Source organism: Myxine glutinosa, chromosome 3 (assembly GCF_964187855.1).
Source record: "Myxine glutinosa chromosome 3, kmMyxGlut1.1, whole genome shotgun sequence".
NCBI lineage: Eukaryota > Metazoa > Chordata > Myxini > Myxiniformes > Myxinidae > Myxine > Myxine glutinosa.
This window is the reverse complement of record NC_136263.1, coordinates 147,084,300-147,111,400: the sequence shown is the minus strand read 5'-3', so window position 1 is coordinate 147,111,400 and position 27,101 is coordinate 147,084,300. Positions and strand designations below refer to the sequence as shown.

Sequence of the window (27,101 nt, the reverse complement as noted above, 5' to 3'; positions counted from 1 at the left end):
ATGCCTCACAACGTGCACTAAACCTTGCATTGACGCTAAGCTCTACTAGACTTGATTGGTGGACGTTAAATATCGCACCTTGTTTTTCACAAAGGATAGATGAGGTATCGCTGACACCCTGAATAAATTCCAAATTCCTGCCGCGAGAAGATGGGAATAATTGGGGCCATTGAAGTGGTAGAGACAACAAGCAGGAACCACATTATTATATGTATCGAATGTTGTTCTTTATTACAACCAGAACACTTGAGATGGATAAATAATCTTAAAGTCATCCACCCGAAACAAATAGCCAAATCCATCTGATGAGGGCAGTTGATGAGTTGTGTAGTGCTGCGACTATGTTGTAGACTCGTCAACAATTATCTTGGGTAGCTGAGCCTCCTCTACGTCTTCCTCAAGCCAGCGGTGTATCCGATGACGACGGACAACCTCAATGGTCTTTGATTCAATAGATGAAGGCTTGATACCCAGGTCCTCCAGACCAGGCAGTCCTGGAAAATCGAGGTCACTTATGTGCATCTGCACACCACAGAGAAGTTGGATAAAAGGTATGCTTCATCCCACACCACACATCACCAGTGAGTTGCACGGTTCAGGGTCTCACTTTCCATATAATGGTGGTCCACAATGCACTTCTACAGAAAGGACCTATATAAAGCTTAAGCTTGTTATCCCATCTGCTTTCATCCGGTAGATGAAACAATCTATATATTACATACATGTTCCTTTCAGGTGAGAAACGGTAGGGGGAGGAGGAAGTGAGGTTTAAGAAATGAAAAGCTTAGAAAAAGAGAAGGCAGGAGATGATGGGAGAAAAGGGAAGGATAAGGTTGTGTGGGAATGTTCCTCAGGGGCAATGCCAATAATCTAAGCTTTATTATGCACAGAATTCAAGGGGAAAATTGGGACAGAGCACTTGTTAAAAATGAATTACTTATATATGCCTTAAAGAAGATGTCGGAAGTTGAGCAGTTCGAATTAACAACAAAAAAAAACAGTGTGGCAGAGTCTGCCCATGGATTTTGAAGCAATTGAGCTAAGATACACACGTTCTACACAATTCATAGTGGGAGGGGGAGGTGTGATGGGAGGGGGGGGGGGGGGGTTAGAGATTACCTTAGAAGAGATAGAACTGTATCTAGAGTGGCATGGTACGTGGGCCAGTATGAAGCCAATCTCGATGTAATAAGTAGTGGCACGTCAGTTTAAGGATTGTCTGTTTGAATGTGAACCACATGGAGGGTGGTGCCTTGTGATATATAGCGAGGGATAAAGTGAAGGTACCGTGAATAAAACCTCCCTGAAAACATCTACCGCGTGCACCGGTTGACAGGGTTCGAAGAGCAGAGAAGAGCGAGGCAGATCATGGGACAAAGCCAGGCAAGGAGAGAGGGGGGGGGGGGGGGCAGAGCTATACACATCTGATTGAAGGGGTAGAGGGTTATCAAGGGAGACAAGGGAGGAGCTGGCAAAAGGTGCAAGAGGATTGCGTTAGTTCTGAGGAGAAGAGGGAGGACCCAGTAGCTCTTGGATCGTTGTGTTGAGAAAGCAGGAACGGTTCTGGGGAGAGCTTGTGAGTCTGCAGGGAATTGAGAGAGATATGAGGATAATTGGGAGTGAGGAGAGTGGTTTTATGCATTCTGGAGAGCACGAGGAGGTCTGAGGAGAATCAGCAGAAAATCAAAGGAGAACTATAGAGAACTGGAAGGGATTCATAGAGTTCTGAGGGGAGACTGAAGAGGGTTCTGAAGGGATTTGGAGAGCTTTAAGGAGGTCATTCTGCCTGCCTGCCTCCACACTGTGCCTGTGTTCATCTGCCTGCTGCCTGTTTATGGTCCTGCTCGTCTCATCACCTCTTTGTCATCCTGCTGTTTCATTATCCTGCCCATATATATATATATATATATATATATATATATATATATATATATATATATATATATATATATATATATATATATATATATATATATATATGTGTGTGTGTGTGTGTGTGTGTGTGCGTGTGCGTGTGCGTGCGCGTGCGTGTGCGTGTGTGTGTGTGTGTCTACAATACTGGGTACACTTTTGCACAAATTAAATAAAATGCCCTCAATTTAAAAAATGAACTGAATGAAAAGACACCTATGTTGGTTTTATGTTGTAGCAAATAGTCTTGAGAACCTGCAAAAACCAGATTTTCACATTATATCATGCACTTAGATTTGCGATGGTTGAGTAAACAAGACAAAAATGGCATATTTTGGAAATAAAATGTTAGTCTCACTATGTCAATTTTTAATTCATCGTCTTTAAATAAAAATATGCATTAATGAATAAAATTGTAATTAAATGGAATGTTTGATGTCTCGTATGTCTCCTGGTGTATTTTTTACATTTTTCGAAAATTCCTTGAAATGTGCAATGCGTGGCAAAATAAGTGATTTGTGCATAACGCTTTGTGTCCACCAAATTCACAATAATTGTGATGTCAGTTTCATTATCAAATCACGAAGGACTCGTGAGATGAACTAGATGTGTAGGTTAAGAAAAACCTTAAGAAGAATACCCTTGATGCTTATTCAATCGATCAATCAGAAAGTTCATTTTTTTCGCGATAATCTTGTATATTTTTTCACGTCTGCCCTGTTATGCACGAATCACATCCCAGCAAAAGTGAAAAGAAACAAGCATCGCTCTAAACTTGATTATTTGTAACACGGGTCCCGTTTGTGGTGATAGCGAAGCAGTCACTCGCTGGCAGACGACCACTCGTTTACGGATGACGTCAGAACTTGTTTTTGTGGCTGTGTCTTCCGGTGCTGCGTTATGCACGAATCCAGCGTGCAAAGTGCACTCTTGTTTTCATTTTGGCGAAAACAAAGCATGTAGCAGGTCTGATGCTTCAAACTCGAATACTCCAATATATACAGAACATCATAATACAGCATACTTAGTTTCCTGAAACTTTATTTTTCCACTCGGATACAACACTTGGTGTACCCAGTATTGTAAAAAAACAAACAAAAAAAAACACCTCTAGAGGCCATTTTGCCCCGCAAAGCGGGGGTTGGCCTTTTTCAGGGACCGTGGTTGTTGTTGTGTTTTGGTCCCCTTTTTGAAGCAATGTTTTACGGCCGGATGCCCTTCCTGACGCCAACCCTTTTTGTCGCCTTTTTACGACAAGCAGGGATTTACCAGTGAACTGGTACTCAATTAGCCGACCTCGGAAGGATGACAGGCTGAGTCAACCCCCCTGACGTTAATTCAGCAATCGACCGGGATTCAAACCCAGGATCCTTGGATCCTAAGCTGGCGCCCTAGGCGCTAACCCAACACCAGGCTGCCTTTATTGTAGCCATGTACATTGTACATTTATTATTGTAGCCATTGTAGGCTTTACTGTACCCAGTATTGTAGCCATGCACATATATATATATATATATATATATACATATATATATATATACATATATATATATATATACATATATATATATATACATATATATATATATACATATATATATATATACATATATATATATATTATATATACATATATATATATATATATATATATATATATATATATATATATATATATATATATATATATATATATATATATATATACACACACACACACATACATTCTGTCTTCCGTCTGGCCACTCTCCAATAAAGCCTAGATTTGTAAGGGCTGCAGAGACTGTTGTTCTTCCATCATGTTTTCTCATCTCACCCAAGGAACTCTGCAGTTCTGTCAGAGTGATCATTGGGTTCTTGGTCGCCTCCATGACCAAGGCCCTTCTTACCCGGTTGCTCAGTTTGGTCGGGCAGCCAGCTCTAGGAAGAGACTGGATAGTTCCATTCCCTAATGATGTTGCTCACTGTGCTCTTGGGAACTTTCAACACTCTAGAAATTGTTTTATACTCTTTCCCAGATCTATACCTCATCACAATTCCATCTCAGAGCTCTACAGACAGTTCCTTGGGCTTCATGGTGGAGTTTCTGCTGTGACATGCACTGTCAACTGCGGGACCTTACATAGAAAGGTGTTTCTCTTTCTAAATCGTATCCAATCAATTGAATTGGCCACAGGTGGACTCTAATCAAGTTGGAGATATTTCAAGGATGACCAAAGAAATTGGTTGACCTGAGCTCAATTTGGAGTGTTATAGCAAAAGGGTTGATTATTTATTAATTCAAGACATTTCAGCTTTTCATTTTAAATTATTTTGTAAAAATTTCTCATAAATTCCACTTTGACATTATGGGCTATTATGTGTAGATCAGTGACAAAAACTCTCAAGTCATGTCTCTTGCTACGAGAAGTAGAAGGGGAAGGGGAGGAGAAGGGGGAGGAATTTTCCGTTATCGGTGACCGTCAGGTCCGGTCGTCTGGGAGGAACCGAGGATCCCCCTTGTAGTAGACCCTGAAACACGCGACCGTAACAAGTGCTTTAAATGCACGTTTCCCATTCAGCCCGTCACCGGATTTTATCGCAGGTTGTGTGTGACCCCAGTGCAGTTATTCTTGTTAGAAAGGAGAAAGATGCATCCAACCAAAAAAGTCATTAGATCTACTCTGCTAATTAAAAAAGTAAAAACAAGAGCAGACTCGGTCTCGGGCGACGTTTCACCTGCTTCCCAGTGAGCTTGTACAGGCCAATAGATGGCCAATATAAAACAAATTTCCCTTTCAAACAAGACAACCTGGATGGAAAGACATTTTTTCAGAAGCAGAACAAACATACATTATGACAATAACGAAACAAAGGAAAAAAGAAAAAGAGATGAGCTCGCATGAGCTTTAAAATAAACAGCTCATAAACCCTTCCATGGATAACCGCAGAGGGAAACTTCATCCTTTTGATATTGTACATGGCACTGTGCCTGCATCGCTCTTTTGATATTTGTCTGAACCATCGCCAAACCAGACGAACTCCAGCAGAGGAGAAAAATCCGTTCCTCGGCTGGTTCATCTATTTAAGTGATTTTTTGCGGTCCGTTATATTAATCAGTGAAGGCGAGCCAATTAAAATGCAGCAGACGACACACATTGTATGAGAGCCTCGTTTTCTGTGCCTGGGTTCTGCAAATGAAACAATCTGTATTCTAATGAGATTTCATTTTGAAATATTCCCATAAGGCTGTTTGTTTTATATTTCTTTAATACAAATTAGAGGGGGATGGGGTGAGCAACTAACAGACAGAGGTTTGAGTGACGAAAAAAAGGACAGAAGGGAACGAGCAGACATTCGACAAACATACAAACATGACCTGCAAGAAAAGGCAAGGTGTGGTGGAGGTTACCGGAAAAAACAAACAAAAACAAATCACGAATAGATATGGGAGAGGACACAAGTGGTGAGATGGTGGTGAGCTGCAACGTTGAATCAATGATGTGTAGTGTAGAGTGTGGAGGGGAGGAGAGAATGGTGATTGAACAGACAAAGGGAAGTGATTCCTCAAACAGGCATTAACAAAAGAAAAAGACAAAAAAAAAAAAAAGACAAAAGAAGGCATGTGTTGGAAAGGCATGTAATAAGTTGGTATGAAGTGCATATTACATTTATTTTTACTCTCCCATGAAGTCATTCTCTCTGCCCTGGGTAACTAAATAAAATGGGGAATTTTTTTAATTTTCTTTTACAATAAATTGCGTTGATTACTAATTATGCAAACGATACCAAACCCCTTAGAAAACATGCAGCAATATAATTGTGATGAAATAAAGGTGTGTATATATAGATATAAATGGATACTAAATGATATAAATAGGGGAAAATCTGTATTTTCAAAAATAGTAATTTTTTTAACAGGCTCTAAGGTTTGCAGAAGAGCTATGACATAAATCTCTCTCTCTCTCTCTCTCACACACACACACACACACACACACACACACACACACACACACACACACACACACACACACACACACACACACACACACACACACACACACACACACACACACACACACACACACACACACACACACACACACACACACACACACACACACACACACACACACACACACACACACACACACACACACACACACACGAACTTTTGGGAACACACACACTCACACACACACACACACACACACACACGAACTTTTGGGAACACACACACTTTTGGAACACACACGAACTTTTGGGAACACACACACTTTTGGAACACACACACACTCTTGGGAACACACACACACACACACACACACACACGGGAACACACACACACACACACACTCTTGGGAACTTTTGGGAACACACACACTTTTGGGACACACACTCTTGGGAACACACACACACTCTTGGGAACACACACACACACACGGGAACACACACACACTCTTGAGAACACACACACACACACACACACACACACACACACACACACACACACACACACACACACACACACACACACACACACACACACACACACACACACACACACACACACACACACCTGACTTGACTTCAACACAAACACAGCTGCTGAGATTGAGGGGGAGGATATTCAGAGCACTCTGGATACCAGCAGACGTTATATTTATGACATCACTCCTCTCTCCACAATTAGCAGGGCAATGAATGAGGAATTTCCTCCACCCCATGGATACCAACCTATGGAGGTTTTCAATGCTCTAGTCTTTAAATGCTGAGTGTCAAACAACAAAGCATCACGTGCCATTTTTAAAGTCTTTGGTACAACTTAACCAGGGTTTGAACCACTGACCTCCCAGACTCAGAGTGGACCTTCGAAGAATTATATCCCCGAGTCTAGTGAATTACTTATTTTGTTAACAATACGTTCGACATTTATCAAATACAACATAATCAATGTGGCAAATTCACATCTATCACGATACATGCCACGATTCAAACCACACAATGGTGAAAATATGGCCAAAAATAATACAGCCACCATGGCAAAATTAATAATGGGCAAACAAGTAGAGCTATATTCAAAGTACACCGGCTCCATGCCAAATAAATAAATAACATATCCTCCAGGACGCGACATTGCCAGGGCACCTGGCAATGCCGCCATGCAGCATATGGAGACGGAAGTGGGAGGGGGCGGTGTACAATAATTGATTGATTATAAATAAAAAAATAACCACCTTTAGAGGCCATTTTTCCCCGCAAGCGGGGGTTGGCCTTTTTCGGGAACCGTGGTTGTTGTTGTTTTTCGGTCCCCTTTTTGAAGCAATGTTTTACGGCCGGATGCCCTTCCTGACGCCAACCCTTTTTGCCGCCTTTAACGACAAACAGGGAATTACCAGTGAACTGGTCCTCAATTAGCCGACCTCGGAAGGATGACAGGCTGAGTCAACCCCCCTGGCGTTAATTCAGCGATCGACCGGGATTCGAACCCAGGATCCTAGGATCCTAAGCTGGCACCCTAGCCGCTAGCCCAACACCAGGGTTGAATTGTGTAATTAAAATAAATAAATAAATAATAATCGTAAAAGAATGAATTTCTTAATCAATTGGCTGGTAGCATACCTAAACCACTACTGTTTCATCCAAATCAGTAAATTTTTGAAAATCAATTAATTGAAAAAATTAATCAATTAATTGATTAATCAATAAATCAAAAATACCCTTTATGGCCAAATAACTCGGTCACTGTCATGTCAAATTATCAGCTTCCTAGCTCAAAAGGTGCCTGAGATAATGCCCACATAAGAAAGAAAATAAAGAAGTACTTAATAAAAATAATAGTAATAATAATTGTAAAATAATCAATTTATTAATCAATTGGCTAAGAACATACCTAAATCACCACTGTTTCATCCAAATCTAGCTTTTTGAAAATTAATTAAGCAGTTAATCGAAAAATGAAATGCTTAATCGATTAATTGATTAATCAAAAATACAAATAACGTTTTTGCCAAAGCAAGTGCTCACTATTGTGGCCAAATTTCAGCTTCTGAGCTCAAGGGATAGCTGAGATATCACGTGGACAAACAAACAAGATGTAGGGGATGGATGTAACGAGTGCAGGCAGTGGTGAGAGTGCAGCAAGTGCAGTTAGTGGTGAGGATGCAGTGATTGCAGACAGCTGTGAGGGAGGAAACAAGTGCAGACAGAGGTGAGGGTGTAGTGACTGCAGACAGAGGTGAGGGTGTAGTGACTGCAGACAGAGGTGAAGGTGTAGAGAGTGCAGGCAGTGGTGAGAGTGGAGCGAGTGCAGGCAGTGGTGATGGTGCAGGCAGTGGTGAGGATGTAGTGATGAGGTAGCGAGCTAAAGCAGTGGTGAGGGTATAGTGATTGCAGGCAGTGGTGAGGGTGCAGTGATTGCAGGCAGTAGTGAGGGGCAGTGAGTGCAGGAAGTGATGGTGTAGCCAGTGCAGGCATGGTTGAGGGGGGAGCACTTAGGATAAAGTGACCATAACATAATGTGTGCCAGAATTCTGTGCAGACCACTCTGCCATAAAGCCCAGATCGGTAGAGTGTTGCAGTGATGGTTGTCCTTCTGGAAGTTTCTCCCATCTTCACACAGGATCTCTGGAGCTCAGCCAGAGTGACCATCGGGTTCTTGGTCACCTCTCTTACAAAGGCCCTTCTCCCCCAATTGCTCAGTTTGGCCGGGCGGCCAGCTCTAGGAAGAGTCCTGGTTGTTCCAAACATCTTCTATTTAAGAATTATGGAGGCCACTGTGCTCTTGGGAATCTTCAATGCAGCAGAAATTTTTTTGAAGGCTTTCCCAGATCTGTCCCTCGACACAATCCTGTCTCTGAGCTCTGCAGGCAGTTCCTTCGACCTCATGGGTTGGTTTTTGCTCTGATACGCATGGTCAGCTGTGAGACCTTATATAGACAGGTGTGTGCCTTTCCAAATCATGTCCAATCAATTGAATTTACCACAGGTGGACTCCAATCAAGGTGTAGAAACATCTCAAAGACGATCAAGAGAAATGGGAGGCACCTGAGCTAAATTTCAAGCGTCTTAGCAAAGGGTCTGAATACTTATGTCAATGTGATATTTCAGTTTTTTCTTTTTAATAAATTTGCAAAACTTTCTAAAATCCTGTTTTCTCTTTGTCATTTAGGATCCTGGGTTCGAATCCCGGTCGATCGCTAAATTAACACCAGGGGGGTTGACTCAGCCTGTCATCCTTCCGAGGTCGGCAAATTGAGTACCAGCTTGCTGGGATGAATGATCCCGGTGTGCACCCCGGTTTAGAATAGGTACACCGTATCCCTGCGCATCGTAAGAGTCGACTAAGGGTTGGTGCCAGGAAGGGCATCCGGCCATAAAAAAACATTGCCTCAAACAGGGAACCATGATTGTCATGGGACCCGCAAGGCTAACCCCCGCTCTAGCGGGGAAAATGGCCTTAAAACGACCATTCATTCATTTTTTTCATTTTTGCTTTGTCATTATGGGGTATCAAGTGCAGATTGATGAAGGAAAAAAATGAATTTAAACGATTTCAGCATAAGGCTGCAACATTACAAAATGTGAAAAAGTGAAGGGGTCTGAATACTTTCTGAATGCACTGTGTGTATGTGTATATATATATACAGACTTGGCATTTAATATGGAATATTTTTTTTTTCTTGACTAGGGTTTACTTTCTTAACTCAGTATATCAATCTGGTGAGTTTCTTTTACACTTTGGTGATTTATTTGTTAAAAGAACCATGTCACTGATTGTCTGTCGCAGCAAGAAGTCAACAACAGGATTATATCACAGGTGGCGTGGCAAAATGTACGGACAGGTGCATTTGATGATTGGTTTCACAGTCGGGTATACAAGGGTTGTTGCGTTCTGTATTAGTGGAAAACAACTGCTGCACGTCTCCAAATGTTATTGCCGCTTCCTCTGGAGATGGTCTGTCAACTCGACAATGCTGTTTGTCATGGAGTGGTGGCTTTACGAAATTACGGCATGAAACAGCGTGCTATTGCTCAGCAGTATGGCATCACTCAAGGTCAGGTGTCAAAGATCCTGAAACGAAATGCTCAGAGGGATGTCCCTACTCCAATACCGAGGCCAGGACGTCCCCGCAGAACCACAAGGAGGGATGATCGCCAGCTGCACTGGTTAGTCTGCAATGGCCGTACCAAGTCAGCTAATCGGCTTAGGGCTGAGTGGCAGCAACTGACAAATGTGCCTGTATCCAGAAGGCTAGTCAACCAATGACTGGTTCAAGCAGCCCATCATGCCAGGCGTCCCCTGAGAAAGCCACTCCTGACCAGACAACACCGCCAGCGCCGATTGCAGTGGGCCAGAGAGCACCGTGAATGGCAGCCAGGACACTGGAATCACGTGACCTTCAGTGACGAGTCTATATTTCTGGTCTATCGTCAAGATGGCCGCGTCCGAGTGCGCAGACAAGTGCATGAAGCCTACAACAAAGATTGTATAGTGCCGAGTCCAAGCTGGAGGTGGTGGGGTGACCGTTTGGGCTGCTTTTCATGCAAGGGGCAAAACTGACCTGGTTGTTCTGAATGGAAACCTGAACCAGTTCAAGTACAGGGCCATTCTGGAAGAAACATTGCTTCCATTTGCTCGTGCAGCCTTTCGAGGAAACTTTGTCTTCCAAGATGACAATGCACGGCCTCATCGTGCTCGCATGATCCAACACTTTCTTGCTGACCGTGGTGGAGAGCACATGGAGTGGCCTGCCATGTCCCCGGATATGAATCCGATAGAGAACTTGTGGGCAGAATTAACGCGTCAAATCGACCACTTGGACCAGCAGCCGACCTCTGTGCGTGAATTGCAGCAGGCTATTGTCACTGCATGGCAAGCGATTCCTGTCCAAACCTTGGCAAATCTCGTGAACAGCATTCCTCAACGTGTACGTGCTCTCCTGAATGCTCGTGGGGGTTACAAAAAGTACTGAACTGTAATTTTACTGTCCGTAATCCCAGTCGTAATTTAACTTTTGTTTTTGTTAAAAAACATTTGGCTAATGTGCAAAATAAAGAGATACTTCTGGAAAACGTACAGAAGTTTAACACAGGACTGTCCATGAAATGAGTTCGATATCAGTTTACATCACTTTCAAGGATCAATTTATTTGTTTCGAAATGTCAAATGTGGTTTTTGTTTCTTTTAAAGGTCACATTAACAAAATCTAGAATAATTTCAACATAATTCCAATGAACTTTTGGTTCTAAGTCATCTTGAAAAGTAAGTTCACCCCCACAAAAAAAATATTCCATATTAAATGCCAAGTCTGTATATATATATATATATATATATATATATATATACCAAAATTTTTTTTAATTTCAACAATTTTCTGGAAGAAATGGTGCATTATTTGAAAAAAGTGCAAAGGTGCCAATATTTTTGGCCACGACTATGTATGAGAGAGGGTTTAATTCTGGAGGGGTGGAGGACTGGGTTAATGAAGCCGGTATTGAAGGGCAAAGGGGATGTTGAAGATCTGTGGAAGTACAGGGGCATTATGCTCCTGTCACTCATGTTATGTCATGTCATGAAGGTTCTGGAAAGGATTCTGGACGGGAGGATAAGGAAGAGTGTGGAGAAGGAGATTGGAGAAGAGCAGCAGGGGTGGACAAGGGGAAGGCAATAGACATAGTACATCTAAACTCTCAGAAGGCATTTGATAAGGTACCATATAGGAGGTTCCTAGCCAAGGTGAGGGCTTGTGGAATGGCTGGTCAGGTAGCAAACTGGATTGGAAACTAGCTTTGTGATAGGAAGCCAAGAGTGGCTGGGAGTGGAAGGGTATCGAGTTGGGAGGATGTAAATTGTGGGTGTTCCTCTGTGATCAGTACTAAAACCATTAATTATTATTCATAATTTACATCAACGATTGTAAGCAGGAAAGTAGGAGTGGTGGGGTGAAGAGAAGGCTTTTCAAATTTGCAGATGAAACCGATTAATAGGTAGGGTAGATAACTGGGGTAGGGGAGGAGGGGGGGCGAGGGTGGAAGGAGAGGTTCATTACATTCAGGAAAGTATTGATTCTTTCATAGATTGGGCAAAAAAAATAAAATTAGAATAATAATAATAATAATAATAAAATCGGCAGATGCAGTTGTATTGTTTTTGGCGCTATCACTCAATGGTGGAGAATCACTTATAAAAATAAAAATAAATTCTCGTATCCGGATCTGATTTGGATCTTTACCAAAAACCTAATATATTTGTCCTCGTCAAATACCCAACCTGTCCACCTAGTTTAATCCAAATCCATCCATAACCTTTTGAGATATTGTGCTATACACTACTCACAATAAGTTAGGGATATTGTGGGAGTGAGTTTATTTTTTTTATAGGGGTTTGGGTTATGGTATTGAAATCAAGAATGCTGTGTTTTTTCACACATTAATAACCATAGAATTTGGACCAACAACCTTTTTAACATAATTAATACACAAAATCAACCACACCGAAGAACCTGCCAATATCCCTAACTTATTGTGAGTAGTGTATATCGTTTTTTGGCCTTTTCTCTCTCAATGGTAAAGAATCACTTTAAAAATTCTCGTATCCCGATCCGGGGCGTCACCAAAATTTAATCATTTCGTCCTGGTCACAAACCTAACATATCCACCAAATTTCATCCGAATCCATCCACAACTGTTTCAAATATCCTGTTCAAAAAACAAACAACCAGACAGATAAACAAAGAAGAAATATGTCATGCATAGCACAATACTTGCAAAATCTCTAAAATAAGTTGTTGACCATTTAGCCTATGTTGACCTCAAAAATAATTGGTGGTTGAATTAAGTGACCAGATATGCAAATACTGTTCAAACTTCAAGTAAATCGGATGAAAATTGAGGATTTTAGAAATTTGACGAAGTTGTTGACATTTCGCCTATGTTGACCTCAAAATCAATAGGCTTCTTCCTTATGACCAATTCTACCATTTGGTGAAGTTTCAGAAAGATCGTTTTAAAATTGTGACCTGTAGGTGAATGAGACAGACAGACAAACAGACAGAATAACGCATAAGACCAACGAATATACTTGAAACATCCTCGATTTTTGCAAATAACAAACAGACGGGTGCTCAAAACATAACCTCCGCCAACATTCGGTGGCGGAGGTAATCAGGTGGGTCTATTTGGCACTCATCACAGCACTTAACTCATGATTCTGCCCAATGCCATTGTCTTATAATGTCCTCACAATGTCCATTGTCATAATGTCTTTGGAATCAATACACAATTACTCAGAGGTCTCTTAATATCCCTATATTTGCAGAAGCTCCTCCATGAGCCTTAGGGGAAAGAAAATTGGAAAACAAAAACTATGTTCAGCAGATGGATAATCAAGTGTAATCAGTAATACAGATAATCAAGCTTGCAGGAGAACAACAACTTTTTGGTAACTGCAATGCAAGTGAAAAGGTTTCCTGCAGAGAAAGTCAGGGCAATGAAGCTGGCAATGGGGCATTCATGGACTCACCCTGTTTACTTTGTCCCGAGTAGTCCAGCGGTGTACAGAAAACTTCTCAAAGCACAGTGCCCACAGCCTGAAAGACAAAGCAATACCGGATGCCACTTAGCAAATAGAAAGTCAAGCCATGAAAGATTAATTTGCTCAAATAAGCTTGCAAGGCCAAACGTTTGTCTTCTCCATCCACAACCTTTTGCCTGGTGCTTTAAAGAAACAAAGACGTCGAGACCCACAAGTGGCTGCTGCACGGAAACGAAACAAACATGTGATGATGCAGACCATAAACATATGGCATTTGAACAAGGGATCATGGGATTGTAAGGGTTACTGAAGGATTTGTATGTCTCTGCAACCAAATTATTAAGGCATTAAGGTATCAGGTTATCCGTCCATCTGTTATCGGATTTTTTAACCACTAAATTGTGAACAAAACTTTTTAAGGGATCTTAAACAAACTTGGTACAAGTATGGACTGTAATACAATGATGAATATAGTACATTATGGGTTCAACAGGTGAACTGTCATATGCCCATTGAAGTTCATTTCGCAAACCATAACTCACGTTGGAAGCATCAGATGTGGTCTCTCTTCCATGCATATCTTTCCTCTCTCGTGTTCCTTCTTTCATGTGACCTTTAATTTATTTTATGTGACATTTGAGATCAAACGCAAGTGCGTTGACATCAAACGTGGGTGTTAAGCATATCCATTGATGCATTTATGTCAATTTCTATGTTAGAGTTGATTTTTAAGACTGTTTTGCAGTTACAACCCCAGTTATTAAACTTGGTGTGTAGGGACATGGGACCATTCTAAGGGCAATGCAGGACATTTTTGGCCTGACGTGCTCGAATAAATAGGAAGTGTGTCTTTTATTTGTGGAACAAGCAAACTGTGACAGGAAAAAGAAAGCAAGCAAATAAACAAGGGGTTTCCAATCTCAAAACAATGTTCTATTAAGCATCTCATTGTAACACTGTCTTTACTAACCTATACAGCAAACCCTCAAATATTGCTGGATCTAATATTGCGGGTTTCCACCAATCAGGGTCAACCTATGGTGTTCCGATTTCATTACCGTGGGATTCCATTTCGACCATTCGTGGCTTTTGAGCCGAGATGAGTCATCGTTTGCATCCGTCCCATGCGTGTACGATTGCCTAGCTCCCATTACAAACCTTTTGTCTCTGGTGCAAGGTTTTTAATGGCGCACAAACTTAAAGCAATGGACAAAGTTAGTTCTGCCAAAAGGCAGAGCAAGATGATGACGTTGGGCGAAAATATAGAGTTGTTAGATTGTTTGGCTCGAGGTGAAACACGACATCTGTGGGCTATCATTACAGGATCAACAAGTCTACTGTGCGGTATATCCGTAAAAGTGAGTCCAATATCGGTTCAAGTGTTGCCGCCAATGCTCTGCAAAGTATAAAAGTCTCGTTCCAGTCTCGTAATCCATGTGATGAAAGGATGGGAAAAGCACTTCATATCTGGATCGAGGACCAAACCCAGAAAAAAGTGCTTTTGAGTGGACCCGTGATACGGGAGAAAGCATCAAGGATTTTCCAACATTACAACGAGGCATCCGAAGGCTCAAATTCAACCATGGCAACCAACCAAAGCAAAGGCTGGTTTGAGAAAAGAAAAAGAAAAAGATTCGGCCTCCATCACTAAATATTAGTCCGGGAAGCAGCACCGGCTGGCCATGATGCTGTGAAAAATGATCCACAGCAGCTCATAACAACATCAACAACAGGCATTTTAATGCCATTTTCCCTGCTAGAGTGGGGGTTAGCCTTGCGGGCCCCATGACAATCTTCTCCATTTTGCCCTATTTTCTGCATCTCCCCTTGTTAACCCCTTTGCCCGCATTTCTTCTTCCACCACATTTAGCCAAGTCTTTCTCGGTCTTCCCCGTCCTCTACTTCCTTCTACATTCATTTCCATCATTCTTCTCAACCAGTCACTTTCATCCTTCCTCAACACCTGACCAAACCATCTCAACCTGTTTCTCTTCACAGCATCCATCACAGGCTCTATTCCCATCATCTTTCGCAATTCATCATTTGTCTTCCTCTCTCCCGAGCCTGGTGTTGGCTTAGCGGTCGGGTGCTGGCTTCGGATCTGAGGATCCTGGGTTTGAATCCCGGTCAATCACCGAATTAACGCCAGGGGGGTTCACTCAGCCTGTCATCCTTCCGAGGTCGGCAAATTGAGTACCAGTTCACTGGTAATTCCTTGTGTGTCACAAGAGGCGACGAACAGGGTTGGTGGCAGGAAGGGCATCCGGCCGTAAAACATTGCTTCAAAAACGGGACCACAGTTCCCGAAAAAGGCCAACCCCTGCTCTGTGGGGAAAAATGGCCTCCAAAGGTGGTCTCTTCTTCTCTCTCAACGATACTCCACACATCCACCGAACCATTCACATTTCCACCCTTTCCAGCCTTCGTTGCTGCTCTACGTTCATTACCCATGTCTCGCTCCCATAAATCATAACACTTCTCACACATGGAGCAATTGGAGCATACACCTTTCTCTTCAGATTTAACGACACTCCTCTCCTAGTCAGTATGCCATTCAGTTCCAGAAACTTCTTCCATGCCGGTGTCACTCCAGCAACCGTTGCCGAGTCTGATCCACCTTCTCCATACATGTCTCTGAGGTAGAAAAATGTTTTCACACCTTCCAGCTTCATGCCGTCTCCAAGATCCAACTCAACATTTCCTCCATGTGCAGCTCCCTCTGTGCACACTTTTTTTTTTTTTGTGTGTATACAGGATCGAGGCTCGTGAAAGAGCTAACATTTATCACACAAAAAATCAAACAGACACACAAAACATATAATAAGGGTAGTGGAAGACAATATGGGGAGATAAGGGGCAGTACAAACACAACATTTGAGAGCAGGGACAAAGGGAGATCTGTGAGAGGGAGAGGGCTTGGGGGGAGGAGGCGTGGGAAGGGGGGGGGAGGGAGGTGTGAGAAGTATAAAACACAAGGACACTGCAAGGACTTCCAGTTTGGCAGAAGTTGGTATTTCAAAGAAGTGGATCTGGCGTGAAATTAGCGGGGGTAGAAAAGATCAAGGTTTTGGATGGGGGAAGAAAAAAAGATGGTGGAGAACAGCTGTTTTAAAGACCTGGAGGGAGGAGTGGGATTGAAGAGAGTGAGGGAGTTTGTTCCAGAGGCAGGAGAAAAGAGGTGAGCAGAGAGTCTTGATGAGCTGTTCTTGATGAGCTTCACTTGAAGGAGTGAAGGTGAGCAGAGAGTCTTGATTTTGGCAGTTTAACCATAAGAGGGTTGAAGGCAGATCTTGTGCGACCTGTAGGAATATTTGGGGGACAGAGCCCAGAGAGAGCTGGGGGAGCAAGGCCGGAGAGGAGTCGGTAGAAGAGAAAAAGACCACCAACCTGCCTGCGGTGAGTAATTGACCTTCCAGCTTACACTTGAATGTAGCTGCCACACTGGTTAATGACCCTCTCAAACCACTACATTTTTGATGAACCTACTCTGCGCACATTGCACATTGAATGGAGTTCACTCCGACACCCTTCCTGCACACAGCACACGACCACTTCCCAGTTCTTTCCACCTCACCAGATGCTTTGCCACTTGCCATCACCTTCGTCTTTCCGATATTCACCTTCAGACCTTTTGCCTCCATACGTTCCTTCCACTTGTTAATCTTCTCCTTCAGTCCATCCATACTTTCCACAATCAACACCAAATCATCTGCATACAACAACTCCCACGGTAAACCCTCCTTTACATTCCGAGTCAGCACCTCCATCACAGCTACAAATAGTAGTGGACTTAGTACCGACCCATGATGCACTCCCACCTTCACCTCAAACTCACCACTGTTCCCGTCCTTCGTCCTTACAGCTGTGCATGCTCTTTTGTACATTGCCATCACTACTCTGATCAACCATACCTCCACTCCTAACTTCCTCAATGCCCATGTCACTACTTCACGTGGAACCCTATCGAATGCTTTCTCCAGATCAACAAACCCAAGAAACAACTTCTTCCTCTTCTCCATGTAAGTCTCCTGCAATTGCGTTACATTAAAAAGTGCGTCTGTCGTTCCTCTACCTGGCATAAATCCAAACTGCATTTTGTCGATCTTCACTTTCTTCCTTATCCTCCTCTCCAACACCCTTTCCAATACCTTTATTCCATGCTCTAATAACTTTAACGCTCGATACGAGCCACAGTCCAGAGTCACCTTTCCCCTTGAATGGAGGGACGAGGGTACTCAGTTCCCAATCCACTGGAATGCGGCCTTCTTTCACCACCAGATTAAAGACCTTTGTCATTCTCTTCACACCCCAACTCACCGCTGCCTTCAACATATCTCCAGCAACTCCCATCGGCCCTCCCGCTTTTCTACTCTTCATTGCTTTTATCGCTTCCTCAACTTCCTTCTCAGTTATCTTCTCTGCCGATCCTAAAACTGGGTTACTCTCCACGTTGCCGTCCCTTTCATTCTCTGCATTCAACAGCATTTCCATATATCTCTTCCATGTTCCTTTAATTCCATCTGGGTCCACAACGATTTGTCCCACTTCATCCTTCAAGCAACTCACCCCCATCACATCACACCTCTCTTTCGCTATCTGCTTTGCAATCCTGAATACCGCTCTCTGACACTCTTCCGAATCCAAGCGTTCTCCGAATATTTTCCTACATGCTTCCTGCGCCTTTGCTGCCTCTTTCTTTGCAGCCTTCTTGGCTGCCTTATAACTTTCATGCTCTGCCTTTTCTTTCTCCCATACCCTTTTCTTCCGCCACTCCTTGAACTTCTTCCTCTTCTCGTCAATCCTCTTTCCAACTTCATCATCCAACCACCATGTTTCCGAGTGCCTCGGTGGTCCTTTTGTCCATCCACATAGCTCACCAACGGCTCCCAACAGACTATCTTTCATTGACTTCCAAACACTTTCAAGCTCAACCACATCATCCTCTACCCTACTCAGCCTCTCTTTTAATGCCTCCCTCACCGTCCCCTCTTTCAACCTCCACACCTTCATTCTCGGTTGGTACTTCACCCGCCGAGCTCTCCTCGCACCTTTCACCCTTATATCGTAGACAACCAAGTGGTGCTGTGAAACAGCCTCCTCTCCTCCCCCGGGATCACCTTTGTGTCCCGGAGGTGCCCCCTATCTCACGTACGCGCCATCAGGTAGTCAACGGTTGTTGTCGACCCACCTGACATGTATGTAACAAGCTTATTATCCTCTTTCTGGAACTGAGTATTACAAGTCAACAAATCAGCTTCATCAGCAAACTCCAAAATCCTTTCACCTTCTCCATTCCTCACACCATATCCGTAACCCCCATGAACTCCCTCAAAACCGTCCATACTCCTTCCCACATGTCCATTGAGGTCTCCTCCTGCCACAACAGCTTCCTCATTTTTCACGTTTTCCATCAGCTTCTCTATTGCACACCAGAACTTGTCCTTCATGGAAATAAGTGGAACTAAGGCTCATGGAACTAAGGCAAAGTGATTCATGCCGGAGCAGGCTTTAAACGCCAACGACATGGGATTATTTTGGAAGCAGATGCTGTCTCGTAACGTCCAGTCCAAGGATGAAAAATATGCTATGTTCAAGGTGGTCAAAAATCGGTTCAAACTAGCAAGGGATCGAAATACCCTTCTGCTTTGTGGCAATACTGCATTTATACATGTTACTGCAGGCGATTTCGTCGTAAAGCCAATTCTGCGCTTCCGATCCCTGAATCCCCATGCCATCAAAGGGAAGAACAAGAGCCAGCTCCCGGTATTCTGGTGTGCAAACAGGAGAGTGTGGGTTACTGCCTCAAGGTTCACCGATTTGGTAAATAATTGGTTCGTCCACGAGGCAGAAACCCTCCTGGTGTCGAGGAACCTTGCATTCAAGGTTCTACTTATCTTGGTAAATGCACCACGTCATCCAGAAAACCTGCAGTTTCCGCACCCCAACGTGGAGGTCGTCATCTTACATCCCAACACAACCTCCCTGCTCTAGCCAATGGACCAAGGTCTCAATGTGACGTTTAAGTCATATTACAGCCGCCCCACACTCAAGAGGTTGCTGTGCAAGATGGAGAGCAACACTAGTTTGACAGTCAGTGATTGCTGGCAAAGCTAAAACATCGCTGACTGCATCAATATAATTGAGGAATCTTTAAAAGAGAGTATAAGCCTACAACATGGAATGCGTGTTGGAGAACATTGTGGAGTGAGGAGGTGCACGACCACAAGGGCCGCCCCTCGGTGGACGAAGTCTGGAAGATTGTGAGGGTGGCACGTGATGTTGGAGGAAGAGGTGGAGGAACTCCTTGAATCCCACCAAGAGTTAACGGAGGAGGATCTGGAAGAACTCGTATACTCGACTGGAGAGAGTGATGATGAGGAGAGTGTGATGATGGAGGAGGTGATGGTGCCAGAACCTCCAACAACCAAGATGCTCACTAAGGTGTTACAAATGAGGAAGGTCTTGGCAGACAGGGTTTATGCGATCGATCCATTCATGGAAAGGAGCATAAAATGTAAAAAGGTGTTGGACCTGTAAGCTAAAGCAAAGCAATCTACCATTTTTATTTTTTAATTTTTAGGCGACCCTGTTTTTTTAAATTAATCAAGACCCCAAGTTTTTTTGATAGCACCAACCCCACCACAACCATGCCAACCACCAGCAGTGCTTCAACCATCTCCAAATGATCCAACAGTCATCGCAAGTTTTACATTCACATTTTTCTCACCTCCAACCTTCCCAGTTCCCCCGTCCCCTGAACAGCGTCATCATCATATCCTGAGCTTTTGTTTTCTATTTACAGTAGAGTGGGACATAATGTTTTTACCCTCACCCACCTAGCTGTTTTGTAAAATTCACCTTGCTGTTTTCGAAAAAAAGAAAAAAAAGAAAGGTAAACATCTTGTGTTTTCGTTTATTTTATAACGTATTTCTTTTATTTACATGTTTATTTCAATTGCAATGCATTTATTTCTGGCTGGCATCCACCTTCCTGTCATAAGGGAAGGATCCCCCCCCCCCCAACCACCCCCTCCCTTCCCCCGGGGAAGGAGCCTGTCATAAGGCGGACATACTACTCACATGTACAAGCGTGTGGGTAAGTGATAAGGGATGAACGGTCGATGAGCCACTGAGTACACAAACTTGACTATTTCATGCAGCGAATATCTGTTGTACCTGAAAAAGAAATCACCTATTAGTACAGACTTCAACACCAACAAAAATGCTTCACAATGATGCTAAATTATAAACATGTTGCTACATTTTAACAGTTCAAACTAGAACGGCACTCGGTAGCGTAGAGAGCATACCTCCGCCAGGCTGAACAGTTTACGTTTTGTATCCTATCGAGAAGTCGAATCTGGATTCCGACCTGAACCAAAGTCTAATTGCTTGTTCTTGTCACTTACCCAACTCCTCTACCTATGTTTGCCACAAGTCATCCACAATTTTTTTAATGTCATGCTTTATATAGATTTTGTCCCTATCAGTATCACTCAATGGTGAAGAATCACATAAATTTTAAAATTCTCGTATCCAGTTCCGTATTTGGATCTTCACCAAAATTGAATAAATTCTTCCTTGTCAAACACCTAACCTGTCCAAGTTTTGTCCGAATTCGTCGACAACCTTTTGAGATATCTTGTTCACAGACAGACAAGGGTGAAAACAACCTCCAGCCATCTTTGGTGGCGGAGGTAACAACAAAACAGCAAATTGGCATTGCAACGATTAAATGCACGATGAAACAAGAACGGCACTCGGTAGAGCTCAGAGTCTCGCTTTGTGCACTCATTCTGAACAAAGATACCAGCGTGATGATTATTGCGTACTGCTATTATGGCCTATATTATACCCGTGTCAGCGATGCACCCTATTATGTCACATACATTGCCATTATCCATAGCTTTATTATTACCTCCACCATCAAAGGTACTGTCTGTTTGTCTGTGAACAGGATATCTCAAAAAGTTGTGGACTTATTCGGACAGGATTTCGTGGAGAGGTTGGGTGTGTAACAAGGACGAAATTATTGGATTTTGGTGAAGAACTGGATCCGGATACTAGAATTTAAAAAAAGTGATTCTTTACCATTGACTGATCGGGCTAAAACTGATTATAGAGCACAATATCTCAAAAGGTTATCAATGGATTAGGCCAACACTTGGTGGATGAGTTGGAACTTGGGTAGGTGAAAAGAACAATCCGATTAGATTTTGGTTCAGGTCCGGATACAGATCCAGCTTAGCAGCTGGATACAAAACGTAAACTGTTCATCCTAGCAGAGGTATGCTCTCTACAGAGTGCTGTTCTAATTACACTTTTTATAAAGTATGTATGTTTATTCTTGTCAGTCAAGAACCCTTTTCTACATTACAACACATTTTTTCAGGTTTTGTTTGGTGTAGAGTAAGTTATAGAATAGGTTTTTTTTTTTTTTTTTTGTATACAGAATCAGGGCTCGTGTATGAGCTAACACATTTAGCATAAATTTACTGTCTATTACCAATAATTATTATTATAATCATTATCATCAGCTTTTTCAGATTGAGTAAACGTAATCATGGATGATACAAACAATAACATCATTGAACAATGGATTGCTGTCGGTGTCTGGGTTCAAGAATGTCATCAGACAGGGAAAACAATGGAAGAGGTGCGCGTTGACTTCCAGCAACGATTCAGCCAGGTCAAAGGTCACTATAAAAAGACACTTCTTTTTCAGACTGAGTCAACGTAATCATGGAGGATACAAACTTTTTTTTTTTTTTAATATGCAGAATCGAGGCTCGGGTAAGAGCGAGCACATTGAACATGAAAACATGCACAGACACATAAAACATACAAAGGGAGCGGGAGACAAGAGGGGGAGAGAGAGGGAAGAACACAATCACGCCAACAGTAGAGAACAGGGACGTCGGTAGATCTGTGGAAGGGGTAGGGCTGAGGGCGGAGGGAGGGGTACATGGTATAAAGCAAATGAACACTACTAGGAATTTCAGGAAAGAAGTTGGGGATTGAAAGAGGCGGAATTGGGGTGTTTTAGCAGTGGTAGAAAAGACAAAGGTTTTGGATGGGGGAAGATAAGAGATGGTGGTGAACAGCTGTTTTAAAGAACTGGAGGGAAGGAAGAGTGGGATTGAAGAGAGTGTGGGAGATTGTTCCAGAGGCGGGAGAAAAGAGGAATGAAAGAGTGAAGGTGAGCAGAAAGTCTTGATTTTGGCAGTTTCACCAGAAGAGGGTTGCTGGCAGATCTTGTGTGACCTGCAGGTTAGTTGAGTTAGCTTGTCAGCCGTCAACCCTGACCCCCTTTTCCCATTGGCCCTTTGCTTCACCATTCACGGATTCACCATCTGCAGTACTTTCCAGGAATGTAACCCCCACAAATAGTGAAGTTTTCTTGTATTGTAGAATGCAGCCGTGTAGTATATACTCATAGTTAGTTTGGTATGAGCGTGCTTTATGGCAATAGTAATCTGTGTGGTAAAGATTTACCAGACACGTGAGCAACTGAATAGAACACATCTGCTGCCAATATTGTCGGAACACTCATTAAGGGCAGAGTTGCACCCAGATAATCTTCCAACATGACAATGACACCAAGCATCCATGCTAATTCCTTTGCTGTCCCTTCTTCTCCAACAGTGCCACCTCACATTGGGACACCTGCCTATCGGAAGCTTACCGCTGTCGATATTACTCTTATCCGAAAGCTTTGCCTTAACTTTAAATTAATTATTCTCAATATTAGACATTGTTAGATGACCATCTCAAATCAATCAATGGAGGTATCAAACACCCTACTGAATAAAGCAAATAATATACAGCCATAAAAAGCAATCAAAAAAAATAAATCTTTTTCTCTGCAGCAAGCAAAATATCAAAAATAATAACATTTTTTCCATTCCCAATACTCAAATATGATTCGTATTGTTGCTGTTTTGAGAACCCACACAGGTAACATCATTAAAGGTTAAAGGTTGCACCCCATAGCTAAGCCATATGCAACACGTAGGTCACCTTAGAACGTTAGTTATTTCATAGTATGTGTTTAGGATAAGGCCATTTCCAATAGTTGCATCTGCGTTGTGTAAAACAAATAAGAGTAGGCCCCCGTTCAGTGCAGCCTCCCTCCAATCGACTCCATTGCACACCATCCTGTCTGCACCCCATTGCCCCTCGCAGTTTGTTTCGCTTTGGCTGCCAGCAGCGTTTGCTGCTCTTGCTCGCTCAAACCAGCCCAAAAGCCACGAGGTAAGGCCCAAAAAGGGGGCGGAGCACAAGGGTGGGGGAGTGGCCACGTCAAGCAGCCGTCCAGGGCGGAGCCGGTAAGACCTCACCAGCCAATCAGAGCTGAGGCGACATCGCCTGACAGGGTGTGGCTGGACATTCCAGAGGGTTCGCTGGGCGTGGCAATAAAACCCTTCGCGTGAGGCCCCCACCTCAGTTATGAGGAGGGAGAAACGCTTGAACAGAGTCGAGTCTGAGTTATGAGCCGGGGTCCTCTGTTGAACAGTTGTGGTACGGGAGAGACGCTTGCAGGGTTTGAGGGGAGACGTGCTGTGGCAAGCATTTGGAAAGGATTGATTGCGCTTTACAAAGGGCTGGCGAAGGACTGCAGCGCTGTGAAGGACTTGTGAGGGGAGCCAAGCCTCGTCATTCGGGTAGAAAGACGTTGGTGGAAGGCGCTTTGGTAACATCATTGGGGGAGCGGCGCAATGTTCATAGCAATACCGGGAGCGCGTATAAAGGCGCCGGTACACCTATTGCGTACGCAATATAATCGCCAGCCAACCGACCATTCCCCGATATATAATTGTTCGCTCCGCGCCTACGCCACGCGGAGACCTGCCTGCCGTCTTCCATTGCCTGCACGGTACGAGTCGGGGACCGGACGAGCTGTGGACGCCATCTTTGGACCCTCAACCCGACCATCTACAACCCCGTGTGAGTCTGAGTCTGAGCCCGAGTCTGAGTGCAAACGGGCCCGTGTCCAGGGATAAGTATAAGACTGTATAAGGCTACCCTGTGTATCTGCTTCTTCCTCTTCCCTGTACATTGCTCTTCTTTTTCCTCTTCTTATTTGTGCAAAGTGTGTACTTCTCTTCCTTCCCATACAATTGTAAATAAATTCCTTGTTCTTCCTGTTTTCCTCTTAATTCGACTGTCTTAGTGATTTCTCCATTGGGTAAGCGTGGCACGATTAAGAACCGCTCCAATCGGGTTAGTACCTGTTAACGGCCCGAATCGCGGCTCGCTAATCGCTCGACGTGTCCACTAACGCCATGGTTCGGGTGGGGTTATTTCCTTGCTTCACGGCCGGTGTTAGTACTTAGGTAATAAGTAATTCGGCTTACAACCCTATTTAACACCGACCGGAAGGAACGTGATAGCCCCAGGATCGCATCGGCCAGTAAAAGGACAAGGGGATTAATCCCCCCTTGATAAGGGGGAGGCCGACGTTAGGAGATCCGCAACAGTATTGTTGCGGAACCCAACGTCAGCCTATGGTTCCCCTTTGAGGGGGGATTAGTCCCCTCGTTTGTGACTGACCGACGTGGTCCCTGAAGCTGCACCGCGACCTCCGGAAAGGCCGGTGCACAGCCCCGTTCGTACCGCGGACAGATGTTACTTGATTGCCGAGCGGTGTTTAGCAACCGCAGCACGAACTGTTACCAAGACTAACCCGATCCTGAAACGTTGGCCAAAATCGTGCCACAGGTGTCCAATGAGGGAAAAGACAACAACGACGGATGTAGAGGAAAGAAAGGCAAAGGGTAAGAAATACAAATATGATTTATTTACTATTTACACAATTGAAAGCAACCAAGGAGGAAGAATAATAAAATAAAAACAGAAGAAGAAGAAGCGGACACAGTGCACCTTAGCTTACCTATGCAGTCTTACTTAACCCAGGACAGAACAAACAAAAGACAGACTCACATGAATGGGGAATGAAGGCAGGAATGGCAGGAGGTGGATGGCTGGAGGGAGAGGAAAGCACGGAGCTGGCTGGAGCTTGACCCCGCACGGGACGTCAGGCTGGACCTCGACGGCCACCGATGCCACCGATCCTGGTTCCCGCGGGGTAACGGGTCGGAGCTGCCTGGTGGAGCCAACGCTGCATGGTGGAGTCAAAGCTGCGTGGTACTGCTCCTGCTTGCTCTCAGGACTCTCTCTCAACTCTTGCTCTCAGGACTCTCTCCGTAGCTCATCTCCAGCGCATCTGGACTCATCTCGACTCCTCTCTGAAGCTCGTCTCAGGTGGGGGCCTCGTGGTGCGGGTTATATATGCCCCTCCCTCTAACCTTTTTGAACCTCCCCGATCGTGCTTTCTCCGCCCGCTCAAGCCAAACCCCTTTGGCTGGGTTGGTTGAGCGGGGCCGACTCACTCCTCCTTTCTATGACGAGGTGGAGACACGCCTTTCTTCTCCGAGCCGGAGCACATGGCAATGGCGGCGAATGCAGTTGGCAATGGATGCTTTGGGAATGGGAATGAAAGGGAATCTACTCTATTTAAATTCGGTGCAATGGAGTGTTAAATTAATGGAAGACAAGGCCTTAACCTACATAGAATAAGGAGATAACTGTCAACAAGGAGGAAATCTATGATTGGCTAACGTGATTGTATATGACCTAACTAAGGGACGCCCTTTGACCTTTATACACAACTGGAGGAAGGAGGGTGATATTTTTACAACAATAAAAAAACACAATTCTCATATCCACAACAGTATGTATGCAACTTCTCCTCATCCCAACCCGCTCACAAATCAGCCCAAACTACCTCCACTCCACCCCTCATCGATATGTAATAAATAGTACGCCTTATGGGAAATTCAATTGCTGCCTCACCCAGTGAGCACGTAGGTCTGCCCTGGAGCATTGGGATCTCGAGCACTCTGCACGATAGCTTTAGCAATGTCCACGATCTGTCAAAAGCCACATCACAACATGCAATCAACAAGGTGACTGGTAACTCTAAGAAAAAGAGAAACCAAACAGCCCAAATCATTATAATTAATAATCACCAATATCACTCCGATGGATATGGTGATAGAGGTAGCTTGCAAAATGGCATACCACTATTTTCACTAAGTTTCACTTCTTGCTTGCAATGAGACCTAATGTACGATTCTGGCCGATGCCAATTGGGATTTACAAATACTTGTGCATAATCAAACCAGAAGTCATTTTCATAAACAAACACACAAACACAAACACTTTAGTATAACTGACGATTATGGTCTTCATTGGTTAGATTTTTGAATGGTATGCCATCATGATGAGCAAATAAGCTCGAAATAGAGATAGGCAGCTCCGGTTGATGTTTAACCAATGACCACCATAAGAATATCAATGCAAATCGAGTGGCCCAGGCTGAAGCATCCAGGCAAAAAGGTACGATTTGCCAAATGAGAAAATGAGAATGAAGAGAAGATCAAGAAGAAGTAGAACAATAATTTTCCAGTTTACAGCTGCATATTTCTGAACACAATACTTATTTTTCATAGATGAGATGACAGTGTCTCAAACTATTAGAAAATTGAAGTATGTCAATTCCTGTCTACATTGTCACATTGATGATGTTTCTTGTCTGAAAAATGGTGTGGAGGCAGTGCACTCACCTTTGAGCTGTCAGGCCTGGGCCGATTGTTTTTAATGCTGTGAACAA

At 43.5% G+C, this 27,101-nt stretch overlaps 1 protein-coding gene across 1 annotated transcript in view; it reads right to left on the bottom strand.

Annotated features, from left to right (window-relative positions):
- Positions 1 to 202: 202 nt before the first annotated feature.
- NDUFA9 (NADH:ubiquinone oxidoreductase subunit A9) overlaps positions 203 to 27,101 on the bottom strand; it is a 62,090-nt gene continuing 35,191 nt past the window's right edge. The window contains exons 8-11 of the mRNA XM_068109968.2: positions 26,282 to 26,358; positions 20,507 to 20,602; positions 13,415 to 13,481; positions 203 to 522 (exon numbers count right to left, since the gene is read on the bottom strand). Coding sequence (XP_067966069.2) covers positions 340 to 522; positions 13,415 to 13,481; positions 20,507 to 20,602; positions 26,282 to 26,358 — 423 coding nt within the window. The 3' untranslated portion in view covers positions 203 to 339. The remainder of the gene's footprint in view (positions 523 to 13,414; positions 13,482 to 20,506; positions 20,603 to 26,281; positions 26,359 to 27,101) is intronic.